General features: G+C 47.5%; 1 protein-coding gene across 4 annotated transcripts in view; it reads left to right on the plus strand.

Moving 5' to 3' along the window:
• Nucleotides 1–2658: 2658 nt before the first annotated feature.
• The window catches only part of LOC136621577 (complement factor H-related protein 1-like), a 164391-nt gene continuing 149431 nt past the window's right edge, over nt 2659–17618 (plus strand). For all 4 annotated transcript variants that reach the window (XM_066597149.1, XM_066597151.1, XM_066597152.1 and 1 more), the window contains exon 1: nt 2659–2950. In XM_066597149.1, coding sequence (XP_066453246.1) covers nt 2875–2950 — 76 coding nt within the window. In that variant the 5' untranslated portion in view covers nt 2659–2874. The remainder of the gene's footprint in view (nt 2951–17618) is intronic.

The following is a 17618-nucleotide window of genomic DNA, read 5'->3' on the forward strand; positions in this document are numbered from 1 at the left end:
CTTGCAGTGGCTCGAATCCACAGCCTCTTGCATTCCAGTCGAGAGAGCTCTCTGCTAGGCTATCAGGACTTGGACAGATCCATTGCTCAAACCTAGCCTTGTTCTACATTTCCCAGTTACCTAAATCCTGCCTCCTGGTCCTGACCCTGTCTTTGTTCTTGATTGCACTTCCTTTATAAGCCTAGCTCTGCCATTCCTTCTGTGTAATTATTGATTTCTCAGCCTGTAATCAAGTCCCACTTCTACCAGCTCCTCTGCTACTACAACTGTAACCACCTGCTAAAGTCTTAGCTTCCACCTGACTGCGATTCCTGTCTCATCCTCTGTACTGCAATCATGACCACATGCTAACGACTCGGCTTCCTCCCAACTACTCTCCAGTCCGCCTTGGCTATTACTCCTGGGCTCCAATTATTGGTCAACACAGTACACTCACTTTCCAAAGCATGTTTGGCCTTTTTCAAGGTTTCTTTCACCTTTTCAGTTTGCTTCAGTCAGTTCCTGGATTTGGGTTTCATATACTTCAGCTTCCTTATCTAAGTTTAACTGTAGCTGGGTCACCACTTGCTCATGGAGTGCTTCCTGGCTTCTTTGAAATCTAATACATCTTCCAAGACCCTTGTTTGCTTTTCTGCCTGGCTGCAGGCAGCTTTCTCCAATTCCAAGTTTTCCTTGAGTTCACTTATGCAAGACTCCAGTTCACCATTTTTCTTAAGAATGATAGTCTGGTGTGCAGACACTTCCTCTACTCTTGCCGGAGTAGTATGCGATTCTCCTATCTTCTTGGTTAACCGCATTTTCAATTCTGCCATTTGTCCTTGCAACTCTGCAATTTGATTACACAAATCTATAGAATCTCCCTTTAACTTGCAATGTGTTATCTCTAACTCTCAGGCTCTCATTTGCATTTTGAGATCCTGTGTGTTTTTATGGCCCTTTGAAAGATATCCCTCAACCTTCTTTTTCTCATTTTTCAATTTTCCGAAGTCTTCTTCACACTGAACAGCTTACGCTTCCAAATATAATATACAATTGGCTTCCTTTTTGCTTTTTGTTTTCAACCATGCAACTTCACTGATGGCAGCCAGCTTTTCATTTATGATCCTTCCCATTTCTTCTTCTGCCAGTAGCCTTTGTCTCTTGGCCTCTCCTCCAATTAGACACAAGCTGGGGCTTCCTTTTACAACTGTGCATCATATCTTTTATTTGCCACTTGACATGCTTCTTCTGCAAGCATCCTGGCCGTCAAAAAAATATCTGCACAAGCTTGCATCTGTACAGGAATCTCTTACACTTTGAGCAAACTGTTTGCTTTCTTTCTCATCTTGGAGCCCAGGGTTTGTACTTACTACATTTACTATCATCAGCAAAGCAGTCTTTTTTTTTTTTCTTCTTTTTTTTTTCTTTCCCTTTGCAATTTTACTATCTGTAGTCCCAGGGGACAGTGGGTTGTTACTAACAACTACCTCAGTTTCACAGGAAACTACACAATTCATAGCCCTCTCTAGTTTGCTTTTAGTTCCTGGACTACAAGAAATACCTTCATCATTTCTATGTGCTACCACAAGGGACACATTTGGGCCAATCCCAACATAGGCTATTACTGAGCTTTTTGTATCACCAAGGAAAACAACTTGGTGTAAACTGTGCAATACTTTCACATATCAATGACATTTCATGCACAGAATAAGACATTTTATCACATAATGATACATTGTCAGATTCAGCAGAAAACATTTCAATCATTTTTGTCAGTGCACTCTCTAGACACGTCTCTCTTAGACCCCAGTGTACAGAGCAGTTTTCACCACACCAACCTGCAAAGAAAATATCTCATGCAGTTCACGTGACTTTGGGTTATGAACCCCTTGTATCTTGGTGTCGTTTTCAGTATAAGCACTTGCAGCTCACACTACCTTCATGATGCTTGCAACTTTGTCACACTTTTTAAGTCTTACCAGCACCCCTTACGAAACCCTGGAGTCATCTCACCACTCCTTAGGCTGGTTGTGTGGCATGGCAGCTCCTCTGGACTTGGACACAGCTCACACTCTAACTTTTCCAGACTCTGCAAGTTCAACAATGGGATGCATTTTTCTCGCAAAACTCATTGCACTTGCAGTCAAAAGTCACAGGTTTAAAAGTGTGAATAATCCTAAAATGCATAAGGATTATTACCTGAGATATGAGGTTTATGCTGACTCTGAGACAGTGTAGCGATTCGAAAAGATGCCCAGCACAGGAAGGGACTTTTTTCACAAGATGAAACATTCTGCAACAGCGTTGCCGAATATGCCCTCCTGTTGAATATTCATCACATATATCTGCATTTCTAACACGAGGCTTTTGATGCGGAATTGAAAGTAGCAGAATTCTGCCAGCAGTTCCGCAACAAAATCTACAACTAGCCATGCAGATTTTGGTGCAAAATTTGGGACAGCGTATTCAAAAGTAGAAAGAAATGTCCAATTTACTATTCTATCTGCTTATTTCTCAGAAATGTTTACCGATAATGCTGACGTCTGTGGTTCAGCACGGGAAGAACTTGTTTATAACCTCAGAATTGCTAGTAAAGTTTTACATGAGTACAGCTTGAACTAAAAACAGTACACTCCAAATAACCACACCTACAAAGCCTTACTTGTCTTCTCACAGATGTCTATCCCACAAAATGAAATTCCCCAAAGCTTTGATGAAGAAAAACAGGAACACTCAGCAGACAAAGAAAGGGAAAGATAATTTTCCATAGCTAAGATTGCACAATCAATAGAAAAAGAGAACTTCTGAAAGGTATTAAAGGGCAGAATTAGCCAGGAATCTTGTATTTTATTGGCAATCTAAGGAAAGTGATCAACTACCAAAAAGTGTATCGAGATGCCTAGCCTGGGCCTCATTATTGGACTGGTATCACTTACTTTATGCTGTTTTGCTCAAACTACATCGGACAAAGGTAAGATCACACTATGTAGATAAATGTCTTATAATATTTCAATATTATGTTGCAATCTGAGCCAAATACTTTCTATACACCGGCCTGCTTTATTGAAGGTGGAGGCAATAAGTACAGGTTTTCCATAACTGTGATGGATAGTTGGATTTCATTCTTTTCTCGCCCATTGTTTTCAATGCGGCTGGTGGCCCCATTGAAAGCAATAGGTGAACTCGCAATCCATTTAAATCAATGGTTTTATTTTGTTCCGTTAAAGCACCATAAGGGCTTCAACAGATGTGCGCATGCACTAATACACTCGCTGCTATGGAGCATATTAGAACATGAACCAGTGATCTTTTGTTTTTGAGTATTCAAACTCTTAGTTAAGTTTAAAAAACTCTTAGCAAGTTAAAAAAAAGCTGGAAGGTAGCTCCTCCCCTATCTTTCTTGCATGTAGTATTAACGCACAAGAATCCCATTAGTGAAAACAAAACCATTGAAATCAATTTTCACGGATGCAAAATGGGACAAAAATGCAACCATGTGTTTAAGCCCTACAATATACTACTACTTTTTTCTGAGACTTAGGGTGCATTCACACGAACGTATATCGGCTCGGTTTTCACGCCGAACCGATATACGTTGTCCTCATGTGCAGGGGGGGGGGAGGCTGGAAGAGCCCAGGAGCAGGAACTGAGCTCCCGCCCCCTCTCTGCCTCCTCTCCACCCCTCTGCACTATTTGCAATGAAGAGAGGCGGGCGGGGGCGGGGCTAATTTGCGGACCTTAGCCCCGCCCGCGTTCCGCCTCCTCTCATTGAAAATAGTGCAGAGGGGTGGAGAGGAGGCAGAGAGGGGGCGGGAGCCTCCGTTCCTGCTTCTGGCTCTTCCAGGCTCCCCCCCCTGCAGATGAGGAGGACGTATATCGGCTCGGCGTGAAAACCGAGCCGATATACATTTGTGTGAATGCAGCCTAAGGGCGTTTTACCGCTGTGTAGGGCTGCAATTCTGCAGTCTGACTGGTTTCTTTGTTTTTTAAATTTCCCGCTGTGTCACTTAGCGATATTGCGTATAAACACTGCACATACACAATGTGATTGCATATGTATAGAGTTTATTAGGAGCCCATAGAGAATAATAGGGCTCAATCATGTGTAATATGCGTTAAAATAGAACATGATGCGTTCTTCTTTACAAGCATATTCTACTCAATAAAAAACGTTAGTGTGAGTGGGTCAATGAAAATCAATGTACTTCCACTGATTTAATTCACCACATATAACAGTATGTCCAGCGAACACGTAATGCACGTTGTAATTACGCTTGTGTGATTCTGCCTTAAGGTCGCTGTTACACAGTTGTAAGCGCATTCAGGCACTAAGTTGTGCCGTGTATTTGTGCGATTGGTGTTGCATTTCTGCTCATGCCTATGCATATTTTACTGTATTTTTTACGCACGCAAGCTGTGCATCATTGCGCGCATGGATTGCAATGGGCAATTAAAGGGGTTGTCCCGCGGCAGCAAGTGGGTCTATACACTTCTGTATGGCCATATTAATGCACTTTGTAATGTACATTGTGCATTAATTATGAGCCATACAGAAGTTATAAGAAGTTTTTCACTTACCTGCTCCGTTGCTAGCGTCCTCGTTTCCATGGAGCCCGCCTAATTTTCGGCGTCTAATGGCCAAATTAGACGCTCTTGCGCAGTCCGGGTCTTCTTCTTTTCTCAATGGGGCCGCTCGTGCAGAATGCCGGCTCCGTGTAGCTCCGCCCCGTCACGTGCCGATTCCAGCCAATCAGGAGGCTGGAATCGGCAATGGACCGCACAGAAGCCCTGCGGTCCACCGAGGGAGAAGATCCCGGCGGCCATCTTCAGCCGGTAAGTAAGAAGTCACCGGAACGCGGGGATTCAGGTAAGCGCTGTGCGGATTTTTCTTTAGGTCCCTGCATCGGGGTTGTCTCGCGCCGAACGGGGGGGAAGTTGAAAAAAAAAACCCGTTTCGGCGCGCGACAACCCCTTTAAGTGTAATTAGTTCAATATGCGATGTTTTCGTGCTTGGGTTCCATTCATTGCGTACTGTGCGTTCAAATTTTTCATGGGCAAATATGCCCATGTGACACAGGCCCTAGAGCAGCTTCACACGGGCATATTTACGCAGAGAATAGAATCCATTGATGTCAATAGGTTAATTCTCACTTCCCAATTTTGTGTGCATATTTGTCGCACTGGCAAAAAAAAAACAGACCTGTTCTATCTACGCTGCACAAATATGTACGTGTGACACAAGCAAAAGTCCTCATATACATCAGTGTATTTAGCTTTCACTGCAAAAACACTTGGGCACGTGCGCTAATACGCTCACCTCTATGGAGAATATAAGCGCATGAGTCGGGGGGGGGGTTCTTGTGACTAATCAAAATCCACCCTAGTGCACGTGAGTTTGGGGGAAAAAAAAGTGGAAAATAGGCCCTGCCATAACTTTCTCGCATGTAGAAAATAGCATACATATGCAAACATTCGCAATTTGTTTTCGCATTCACTCACGGGTCTTCCGTTGCGGATATCTGCAAGCGGAATCCGACCGGTTCGTATGAGTTTGGCCTAAAATAACCTTAAATCTGCCATCAGTGGATCCCAACGGGTGCCAGACTATTAGATATTCTAGAATGATACTTGGATGATCTTTAGATAACAAAAATGTGTATAACAGAATAGAACAACTCCCTAAAAAACAATTTCATTAGTAAATTTGAAATAAGGGCTACCTAACAATGACACACATATAGAACTGAGGACACCCGGTCTAGTCAATCAATTTTACAGCAAATACCTAGCCAACCTCTAATAAGGCACTCACACTCAATACAGAGAAGTGACAACCAACTAATGGAAATGGGCCGGCTCAAAGTAGGCATCTGCATCCAGAAAAAAAAACACATTTTGGCTCGGTGCATATACCAACTTGTAGCCAGTTCTTTCCCTCAAAGCTGTAAAGATTTTTTTTTTGGGGGGGGGGGAGGGGGGGGGAGCACGGTTCACTGAATCTACAAAGCTACAAATATGGTAGTTGCAGCTAAATAGATAAAATAGTTAATCTATAGAAATATTCTAGATAAACTAAAAATAATTTTCAAAGTGGCTTAATATATATATAGGCTCAATGAAAAAATAATATTAGGCTCGACGCATTTTCTTAGGATGCTCCTAATTCCTCAGGAATCCAATAATGCTGAAAAAATATCCAGAAAAATTGCACCCAAAAGATTCCTAGTAGAGATGAGCGAATGTACTCGTCCGAGCTTGATACTCGTTCGAGTATTAGCGTGTTCAAGATGCTCGTTACTCGAGACGAGCACCATGTGGTGTTCGAGTTACTTTCACCTTCATCTCTGAGACGTTAGCGCGCTTTTCTGGCCAATAGAAAGACAGGGAAGGCATTACAACTCCCCCTGCGACGTTCAAGTCCTATACCACCCCCCTGCAGTGAGTGGCTGGGGAGATCAGGTGTCACCCGAGTATATAAATCGGCCCCTCCCGCGGCTCGCCACAGATGCGTTCTGACAGAGATCAGGGAAAGTGCTGCTGGTGCCGGAGCTGCTATAGGGAGAGTGTTAGGAGTGATTTTAGGCTTCAAGAACCCCATTGGTCCTTCTTAGGGCCACATCTGACCGTGTGCAGTACTGTTGAGGCTGCTTTTAGCAGTGTTGCACTTTTTTTTTTTTTTGTATATCGGCCGTGCAGAGCATTGCATCCTGCAGTCATTGTACATAGTATAGGGCCAGTACTGGTGAGGCAGGGACAGTGAAAAAGGTGAAAGAGATATACTGTCTATATAGGCAGTGGGCTTTTTCAAACAAATGTTGGGAAAAAAACTATATTTGGGCTGCCTGTGACCGTCCTCAGTGTACTGCGTGTCTGCTGGGGGTAGTAGTCCTAATTAATACGCAGCTGAGCGTTACAGCAGGCTTGCGCAAAAGTGTTTCCTGGCTCTGCGGTGCCCGTTACATCACCGTCGTCATCCTGTCCACATTGAAACAGTATACATATATACACTGCCTACAGTATCTGTCTACTGTCTCAGCTCTGCCGTTCAAAAAATAGAAGCAGAATACTTAAGGCCTACTAGTGGCATCTGGCCACTTGACTGCTTCTGCGCTGTGAATTCCACTATCTCAGTCATACGCACCTACGTCTCACTGCAGGCGTGCGCAAAAGTGTTTCCTGGCTCTGCGGTGCCCGTTACATCACCGTCGTCATCCTGTCCACATTGAAACAGTATAGATATATACGCTGCCTACAGTATCTGTCTACTGTCTCAGCTCTGCCGTTCAAAAAATAGAATCAAAATACTTAAGGCCTACTAGTAGCGTCTGGCCACTTGACTGCTTCTGCGCTGTGAATTCCACTATCTCAGTCATACGCACCTACGTCTCACTACAGGCGTGCGCAAAATTCTTTCCTGGCTCTGCTGCGCGTTCCGTAAGCGAAGTCAGCCTCCAACCACAGGCCAATAAGCGGCACATTTTATTACAGCGTTCTGTTTCTGCTCTACTCGTAATACACCATGCTGAGGGGTAGGGGTAGGCCTAGAGGACGTGGACGCGGGCGAGGACGCGGAGGCCCAAGTCAGGGTGTGGGCACAGGCCGAGCTCCTGATCCAGGTGTTTCGCAGCCGACTGCTGCGGGATTATGAGAGAGGCACGTTTCTGGCGTCCCCAGATTAATCTCACAATTAATGGGTCCACGCGGTAGACCTTTATTAGAAAATGAGCAGTGTGAGCAGGTCCTGTCATGGATGGCAGAAAGGGCATCCAGCAATCTATTGACCACCCAGAGTTCTACGCCGTCCACTGCTGCAACTCTGAATCCTCTGGCTGCTGCTCCTCCTTCCTCCTAGCCTCCTCACTCCATTACAATGACACATTCTGAGGAGCAGGCAGACTCCCAGGAACCGTTCTCGGGCCCCTGCCCAGAATGGGCAGCAATGGTTCCTCTCCCACCAGAGGAGTTTGCCGTGACCGATGCCCAACCTTTGGAAAGTTCCCGGGGTCCGGGGGATGAGGCTGGGGACTTCCAGCAACTGTCTCAAGACCTTTCAGTGGGTGAGGTGGACGATGACGATGAGACACAGTTGTCTATCAGTGAGGTAGTAGTAAGGGAAGTAAGTCCGAGGGAGGAGCGCACAGAGGATTCGGAGCAGCTGGACGATGAGGTGACTGACCCCACCTGGTTTGCTAAGCCTACTGAGGACAGGTCTTCAGAGGGGGAGGCAAGTGCAGCAGCAGGGCAGGTTGGAAGAGGCAGTGCGGTGGCCAGGGGTAGAGGCAGGGCCAGACCGAATAATCCACCAACTGTTTCCCAAAGCGCCTACTCGCGCCATGCCACCCTGCAGAGGCCGAGGTGCTCAAAGGTCTGGCACTTTTTCACTGAGAGTGCAGACGACCAACGAACAGTGGTGTGCAACCTTTGTCGCGCCAAGATCAGCCGGGGAGCCACCACCACCAGCCTCACCACCACCAGCATGCGCAGACATATGATGGCCAAGCACCCCACAAGGTGGGACGAAGGCCGTTCAGCGCCTCCGGTTCGCACCACTGCCTCTCTCCCTGTGCCCCAACCTGCCACTGAGATCCAACCCCCCTCTCAGGACACAGGCACTACCGTCTCCTGGCCTGCATCCACATCCTCACCTCCGCTGTCCTCGGCCCCATCCACCAATGTCTGTCAGCGCACCGTCCAGCCGTCGCTGGCGCAAGTGTTTGAGCGCAAGCGCAAGTACACCGCCACGCACCTGCACGCACGCGCACGCTCAAGCGTTAAACGTGCACATAGCCAAATTGATCAGCCTGGAGATGCTGCCACATAGGCTTGTGGAAATGGAGGCTTTCAAAAGCATGATGGCGGCGGCGGCCCTGCGCTACTCGGTTCCCAGTCGCCACTACTTTTCCCGATGTGCTGTCCCAGCCCTGCACGACCACGTCTCCCGCAACATTGTACGCGCCCTCACCAACACGGTTACTGCCAAGGTCCACTTAACAACGGACACGTGGACAAGCACAGGCGGGCAGGGCCACTATATCTCCCTGACGGCACATTGGGTGAATTTAGTGGAGGCTGGGACCGAGTCAGAGCCTGGGACTGCTCACGTCCTACCCACCCCCAGAATTGCGGGCCCCAGCTCGGTGCTGGTATCAGCGGCGGTGTATGCTTCCTCCACTAAACCACCCTCCTCCTCCTATGCAACCTCTGTCTCGCAATCAAGATGTGTCAGCAGCAGCACGTTGCCAGCAGTCGGTGTCGCGCGGCGTGGCAGCACAGCGGTGGGCAAGCGTCAGCAGGCCGTGCTGAAACTACTCAGCTTAGGAGAGAAGAGGCACACGGCCCACGAACTACTGCAGGGTCTGACAGAGCAGACCGACCGCTGAGCCTCCAACCGGGCATGGTCGTGTGTGACAACGGCCGTAACCTGGTGGCGGCTCTGCAGCTCGGCAGCCTCACGCACGTGCCATGCCTGGCCACGTCTTTAATTTGGTGGTTCAGCGCTTTCTGAAAAGCTACCCACGCTTGTCAGACCTGCTCGGAAAGGTGCGCCGGCTCTGCGCACATTTCCGCAAGTCCCACACGGATGCTGCCACCCTGCGAACCCTGCAACATCGGTTTCATCTGCCAGTGCACCGACTGCTGTGCGACGTGCCCACACGGTGGAACTCTACGCTCCACATGTTGGCCAGGCTCTATGAGCAGCGTAGAGCTATAGTGGAATACCAACTCCAACATGGGCGGCGTAGTGGGAGTCAGCCTCCTCAATTCTTTACAGAAGAGTGGGCCTGGTTGGCAGACATCTGCCAGGTCCTTGGAAACTTTGAGGAGTCTACCCAGATGGTGAGCGGCGATGCTGCAATCATTAGCGTCACCATTCCTCTGCTATGCCTCTTGAGAAGTTCCCTGCAAAGCATAAAGGCAGACGCTTTGCGCTTGGAAACTGAGGCGGGGGAAGACAGTATGTCGCTGGATAGTCAGAGCACCCTCATGTCTATATCTGAGAGCGTTGAGGAGGAGGAGAAGGAGCATGAGGAGGATGAGGAGGGGGAAGAGACAGCTTGGCCCACTGCTGAGGGTACCCATGCTGCTTGCCTGTCATCCTTGGTACCCTGGCACACATGGCTGACTTCATGTTAGGATGCCTTTCTCGTGACCCTCGCGTTACACGCATTCTGGCCACTACGGATTACTGGGTGTACACACTGCTCGACCCACGGTATAAGGAGAACCTTTCCACTCTCATACCCGAAGAGGAAAGTGGTTCAAGAGTGATGCTATACCACAGGACCCTGGTGGACAAGTTGATGGTAAAATTCCCATCCGACAGCGCTAGTGGCCGAAGGCGCAGTTCCGAGGGCCAGGTAGCAGGGGAGGCGCGGAGATCAGGCAGCATGTACAGCACAGGCAGGGGAACACTCTCTAAGGCCTTTGACAGCTTTCTGGCTCCCCAGCAAGACTGTGTCACCGCTCCCCAGTCAAGGCTGAGTCGGCGGGAGCACTGTAAAAGGATGGTGAGGGAGTACGTAGCCGATCGCACGACCATCCTCCGTGACGCCTCTGCCCCCTACAACTACTGGGTGTCAAAGCTGGACACGTGGCCTGAACTCGCGCTGTATGCCCTGGAGGTGCTTGCTTGTCCTGCGGCTAGCGTCTTGTCAGAGAGGGTGTTTAGTGCGGCTGGGGGAATCATCACGGATAAGCGTACCCGCCTGTCAAACAACAGTGCGACAGGCTTACACTCATAAAGATGATCAAAGCCTGGATTTCCCCAGACTTCTCTTCTCCACCAGCGGACAGCAGCGGTACCTAAACAATACGTAGGCTACACCCTCGGATGGAAGAATCGTTCTCTATCACCATAAAAAACGGGGACCTTTTAGCTTCATCAATCTGTGTATTATATTCATCCTCCTCCTCCTGCTCCTCCTCCTGAAACCTCACGTAATCATGCCGAACGGGCAATTTTTCTTAGGCCCACAAGGCTCAGTCATATAATTTTTGTAAACAATTTTTATACGTTTCAATGCTCATTAAAGCGTTGAAACTTGCACCTGAACTAATTTTTATTTTAACTGGGCTGCCTCCAGGCCTAGTTACAAATTAAGCCACATTAACCAAAGCGATTAATGGGTTTCACCTGCCCTCTTGGTTGGGCATGGGCAATTTTTCTGAGGTACATTAGTACTGTTGGTACACCAATTTTTTGTGACCCTCGCCTACAGTGTAATCCTATTAATTTTTAGCCCACCTGCATTAAACCTGACATTACCTCAGCTGTGCTGGGCACTGCAATGGGATATATTTATGTGCCGCCGGTGGGTTCTAGGGAGCCACCCATGCTGTGGGTCCACACGGACTTCACAATAGGGAGTTGTACCTGCCTGTGTCTATGAATTAAAAACCCCGGTCAGGTTGGGGCATGCAGTGTGGGCCGAAGCCCACCTGCATTTAATCTGACGTTAGCTCTGCTGTCCAGGGCACTGCAATGGGATACATTTATGTACAGCCGGTGGGTTCCAGGGAGCCACCCATGCTGTGGGTGCACACGGAATTCCCATTGCGGAGTTGTACCTGCCTGTGACTATTTATAAAAAAACGCGGTCTGACTGGGGCATGCAGACACCTTAACAGAATGAATAGTGTGTGGCACATAGGTTCTCTATTGCTATGCCCACGTGTGCAGCTCCTGATGGCGGTGGCACAGGATTATATTTCTCATTGCTTCTGTACAGCATTGTGGGCTATCGCCCCGCCCCTTTTAAAGAGGGTCGCTGCCTAGCCGTGCCAACCCTCTGCAGTGTGTGCCTGCGGTTCCTCCTCATGGCAGACGCACTTCTAAATAGACATGAGGGTGGTGTGGCATGAGGGCAGCTGAAGGCTGCGCTGGGACAATTTGGTGTGCGCTGTGGACACTGGGTCGTGCGGGGGGGGGGGGGGGGTTGGGCAGCATGTAACCCAGGAGAAGTGGCAGCGGAGTGTCATGCAGGCAGTGATTGTGCTTTGTTGGAGGTAGTGTGGTGCTTAGCTAAGGTATGCATTGCTAATGAGGGCTTTTCAGAAGTAAAAATTGTTGGGAGGGGGGGCCCACTCTTGCCGCTATTGTGGCTTAATAGTGGGACCTGGGAACTTGAGATGCAGCCCAACATGTAGCCCCTCGCCTGCCCTATCCGTTTCTGTGTCGTTCCCATCACTTTCTTGAATTGACCAGATTTTCACAAATGGAAACCTTAGCGAGCATCGGCGAAATACAAAAATGCTCGAGTCTTCCATTGACTTCAATGGGGTTCATTGCTCGAAACGAACCCTCGAGCATTGCGAAATTTTCGTCCCGAGTAACGAGCACCCGAGCATTTTGGTGCTCGCTCATCTCTAATTCCTAGTCAAAAAGATATAGATAAATTGACTTAGGCTGCTTATTCACGGGGAATGATCCACGGGCGATACATTTCCTGCGGATCACGCTCTGTAAAGCATTCCATAGGGTTACTATGGAAAGCACCATACTGGCATCCATGAGCGGAGAATCATAGCGATTTAAATCACGGCATGCTGCGATTGCCGCGATTCTCTACGATGAGCATATCTATTAGATATATCACTGCTGAGACCTGTCAGCTCATCCCCTGTGCCAGAATATCGCTAGCCATGGACAGGTACCTAAGGAATCACTAAGTACCAGATACATCTACAGGTTTGTGCTGCAGATAATAATTTTACTTTCAGCGGCTCCCTAGGCTTGGAGTTTATACCATATTCAAACTTGAATAGTCTGAGTGCATTCCTGTCTGATTAAGGGCTCCCACCCACTGGCGTTTTTTTTTCTCCACTGCGATGCGATTCTAAAGTTAAAGTCTCGCATCGCAGTGCGAGAAAAACGCAGGCAGATATCCCAAAATCGCTGGGATATCGCTGCGACATCCCCAGTCTTTTCAATGGGGCCAGCGACAGCAGCGCTAGCCCCAGTGAAAAGATATGGAGAATGCCGCGGACTTCTGCCACAGCTGTGGCAGGAGTTTCCTTCATCCCCGCGGGGACCGCAGAGATGAAGGAATCCTCTGTCACAGCTGTGGCAGCTGTCACAGCTGTGGCAGAAGTCCGCGGCATGCTTTCCCATTGCTTTCAATGGGATCGGCACTGCTGCTGATCCCATTGAAAGCAGTGGTTTCTGACAAGCCCTGCAGAATGATTATCGGAGAAGGGCTTGAAATATAAGCCCTTCCCTGATAATCATAAAAAAGTGGTTAAAAAAATAATTAAAAAGTTACTCACCTCTCCTGCTGTCAGCCGCGTCCTCCGGCTGGCTCCCCGACACTGCTGTCCAGCACTTTCAGCAGAAGGGGATTTAAAAATCCCCGCCTACTGAAAGGGCTGTGCAGATTGGCTGAGGGCTCAGCCAATAGCAGCTACTGCTTAGCTATTGGCTGAGCGCTCAGCCAATGCCAGATATAAGATATTGCTATTCATGAATGAATAGCTAAGAGCTATCTGCCATTGGCTGAGTGCTCAGCCAATAGCTAAGCAGTAGCTGCTATTGGCTGAGCCCTCAGCCAATCCGCACAGCCCTTTCAGGAGGCGGGGATTTTTAAATCCCCGTCTGCTGAAAGAGCTCAGTAGCAGTGTCGGGGAGCCAGCCGGAGGATGCGGCTGACAGCAGGAGAGGTGAGTAACTTTTTTATTATTTTTTTAACCACTTTTTTATGATTATCGGGGAAGGGCTTATATTTCAAGCCCTTCTCCGATAATCATTCTGCAGGGCTTGTCAGAAACCACTGCTTTCAATGGGATCAGCAGCAGTGCCGGTCCCATTGAAAGCAATGGGATAGCATGCCGCTGACTTCTGCCACAGCTGTGACAGCTGTCACAGCTGTGACAGAGGGTTCCTTTAGCTGTCACAGCTGTGGCAGAAGTCCGCGGCATTCTCCATATCTTTTCATTGGGGCTAGCGCTGCTGCCGCTGGCCCCATTGAAAAGACTGTCGCAGCGATATCACAGCGATTTTCTCGCACTGCTCTGCGAGAGTTTTCACTTACTCTCGCAGTGCAGTGGAGAAAAAAACGCTAGTGGGTGGCAGCCCTAAGAGAAGTTGAATACTGTCAACCAGCAGGATGCACAGCCAGTTGGAAAAGCTTAACCGTTGTGACGTCATCATCTCCCATCCAGATACAGAAAGTGCTGGATAACAGGCTACCGTGTTTCCCCAAAAGTTAGATTTATCCCGATAATAAGCCCTACCCTGATTTTCAGGGGGGGAGCTTGAAATATAAGCCCTACCCCAAACATAAACCCTAGCTACACTACATGAAAAGAATGACATCACTGAATGGCTGTGATTGGCTTATTGAGCGCCGGATGTGATTGGCCGGCGTTCGATCCAATTACAGCGCTTCCTCACACAGCGCTGACCACGGGGTTTTCAAAACCAAGCCAGGGAAATGACAGCGGGGAGAAGACTGAAGCAGCTTGCCGCACTGTCGACAGCATCGTGCCGGGGACACAGAGTATTTAGGGTTTTTTTTTTATTTTTTACCTCACTCGAGTATAAGCCTCATTTTTTTGTGCTGAAAAACTCGGCTTATACTCGAGTATATATGGTAGTTGGAGCATACTCGTGCTGTACATATTCATATAACTAATAATATTTTTTTTTTAAGTTTTTTTCTTCCTGAAACTATTTTGTCCCTGTTATCCAAACAATTGTACTCCTAATGTTTTCTTAAGTGAAGGTTAGATTAGATCCCTTTAACATTTAGATGATCCTTTTCTCCTTTATTGGGGGGGAAGCATACTTGATTGGGGAAAATATGGGTTGGGGGGGAGATAATGATGATGATCTTTCATATCAATTTACCTCCATCGTGTTGCGGTTTGTCAGATCTTTGCGATTTTCTTGTAGATGTGTCAGTTCTCTTTGGGAACAATTGCTTCTCTCTCACCCTGCTAGTCTTCCTAATGTTGCTTTCAATTCCTCTAATAGGTACCATTTTGTGTATTTAAAAGGAGCAACTATAGCCAAAATCTCAGAATCTGAGAAATGTGATACCAGAAAATGTTTCCATTTTTTTAAATGGTGTTCTGTCCTTTTTTCCTTCTTGCGCTCCACTTCTATTCTTTCTAGCGTCATTACATGTATGAGTTGTGCTTCTACCTCAATTACATCTGGCATTGTTTGCTCTAACCAGTGTTTAAGTAATGCCCATTTGGCTGCCAAGAGAAAAATATGTAGGAAAGGTGGCAATCTCTGTTGGTCTGGTGTGTCCATTGTCTGTTGTGGTTCAGCATTAGGGCTTAGTCACACGGGCGTTTATTGCCGCGATTTGCGCATGCGCATGCGTCCGGCGACTTTTTAAAACCATTGCTTTGCAATGGTATCGGACACATGAGCGCTTTTTATGCGCTCGTCCGATAAATTAGAGAACAGAAATCGCAGATCGCACCTATCTGCGATCTGCGATTCCTGTTCTCTTCTCTATATGCGCTCAACGGGGCCGGCGGCAGCAGCGCCGACCCCATTGAGAACATATAGAAGACAAATCATTCTTCTCTGCCACAGCTGGAACAGCTGTGGCAGAGAAGAACGATGTTTGCCCATTGAATTCAATGGAGCGGCAATACAGCCGCTCCATTGAAAGCAATGGGCTGCCGGCGTGCGCGGGGTTAATTGTCGGGAAGGGGTTAAATATATAACCCCTTACCTGCAATGCATCCTTAAATGTGAAAAAATAAAAAAAAAGGATGTTCTCACCTGCTCCCGGCAGCTGGAGATCCCGGCGGTCGGCCTGCAGTGGGTGTGAAGGAGGTGTGACTCAGGCTTGCCCCTGATTGGCTCAGCCTGAGCCAATCAGAGGCTGAGCTCAGTCACACCCATTCATGAATTCATGAATGGGTGTGACTGAGACTTGCTTCTGATTGGCTCAGCGCTGAGCCAATCAGGGGCAAGCCTGAGTCACACCTCCTTCACACCCACTGCAGGCCGACCGCCGGGATCTCCAGCTGCCGGGAGCAGGTGAGTACATCCTTTTTTTTTATTTTTTCACATTTAAGGATGCATTGCAGGTAAGGGGTTATATATTTAACCCCTTCCCGACAATTAACCCCGCGCACGCCCGCAGCGCTTGCATTCAATGGAGCCGCTGTATTGCCGGCTCCATTGAATGCAATGCGGTGGACAGCTCCGGCCCGTTTCTAATGAAACGCGGCTAGGAGCAGATTTTCGGGCGATTTTTGGGCCGATTTTTCGGCGCCGGTCACGCGATTTGCGCATGCGCATCCGTCATGCGATGCGCAAATCGCGTGAAAAAACGCCCGTGTGACTAAGGCCTTAAACAGCAGGGATTGCATATCTGCCAATATTTTTATCTTCCAATTATTAAAAATATGTTGTGCTATGGTAGTCCAGAACGTGTTTACGTATGTGCACGACCATATGCCATGTTCAAAGTGCGTGTGCCACACTTTGGGCATTCGACCAATTGATTAGGTCTATGCAGTGGTGCAGGTATGTTGAAGCCATATATGGCGCATTACCTTGAAAAAAGTTTCCTCCATACGTCGCTTTGAACATGTTTACGGATCATGTTCCAGCCCTTCAGTATTTTGCTTTCTAGTTCCGTGTCTTTGTTAATCCCTTTTCATGGTGAGAAAAGCTTATTTTTACCTTTTTTATTTAATTTGTGTCTAATTGTTCTTTGTATGTCGGATAATGAAGGAGTTTGCTGTATCTGCGCAATCAATGCGTCAAAATCATTTGCCGGGGCTTCTCTGGTTAAATTTATTGGTTTTTCTCCACAGAAAGAAAGTGTTTGTTTGGTTTGTCGGAATCATTCGCTGGGTATCTTATATTTGTCATAAATTTCCTTCTGTGTATGCCATCTCCAGTCTTCCCCATGCAGGAACTGCCCTGCTGTTGTCAGGCTACTTTCAATCCAATCACTGGAGATCTTATCATCTAGTCCCCTATGAAATTCAGGGTGTCCTATCAGTGGCATGTGCTTTGATATTAGAAAAGGTAGGTTAAACGCCTTCCTTAACTCTTTCCAGGTTACTATGGTATCTCTTAGCAGCTGCGATCTTTTAATGTGTCCTGGTAATTTGAATATTGGCGTGTGTAGGCACCCAACTAGACTCCAAGGAGCTGCTAGGTTTGATTCTATTTTCCTACAGGAGTATGCATCTGTTTGTTTTATCCAGTCCACTATATGTCTTGTGAGACACGCTATGTTATAGCTACGTACGTTTGGGAAACTCATTCCCCCTTCCTCTTTATCTAGCATCATTTTTTGTAATGATATCCGTGCTTTCTTGCCTACCCATAAGAAACAGGTGAATGCTGAGTTTAGAAGTTTCATATCTTTATGTTTTAGCAGCAAGGGGATTGTCTGTATTGGGTACAGAAGTTTTCCAAAGCTCATCATTTTGATGAGATGACATCGCCCCAGCAGGGAAAATGGGAGGTGCAACCAACGCTCCAGTTCTTTCTATATTTTATCAAATAATGGGATATAGTTTAATGTGTACAAAGAGCTTGGGGCTTTTGCTATTTTGACACCCAGGTATGTGATGTATGGTCTTACTATAATGTTTGACCAGCCTAATGATGTCCATAACTCCGGTGGGCAGAGGGAGCCTAGCTCCAGTATTTCGCT

The sequence above is a fragment of the Eleutherodactylus coqui genome, chromosome 3, assembly GCF_035609145.1.
Source record: "Eleutherodactylus coqui strain aEleCoq1 chromosome 3, aEleCoq1.hap1, whole genome shotgun sequence".
NCBI lineage: Eukaryota > Metazoa > Chordata > Amphibia > Anura > Eleutherodactylidae > Eleutherodactylus > Eleutherodactylus coqui.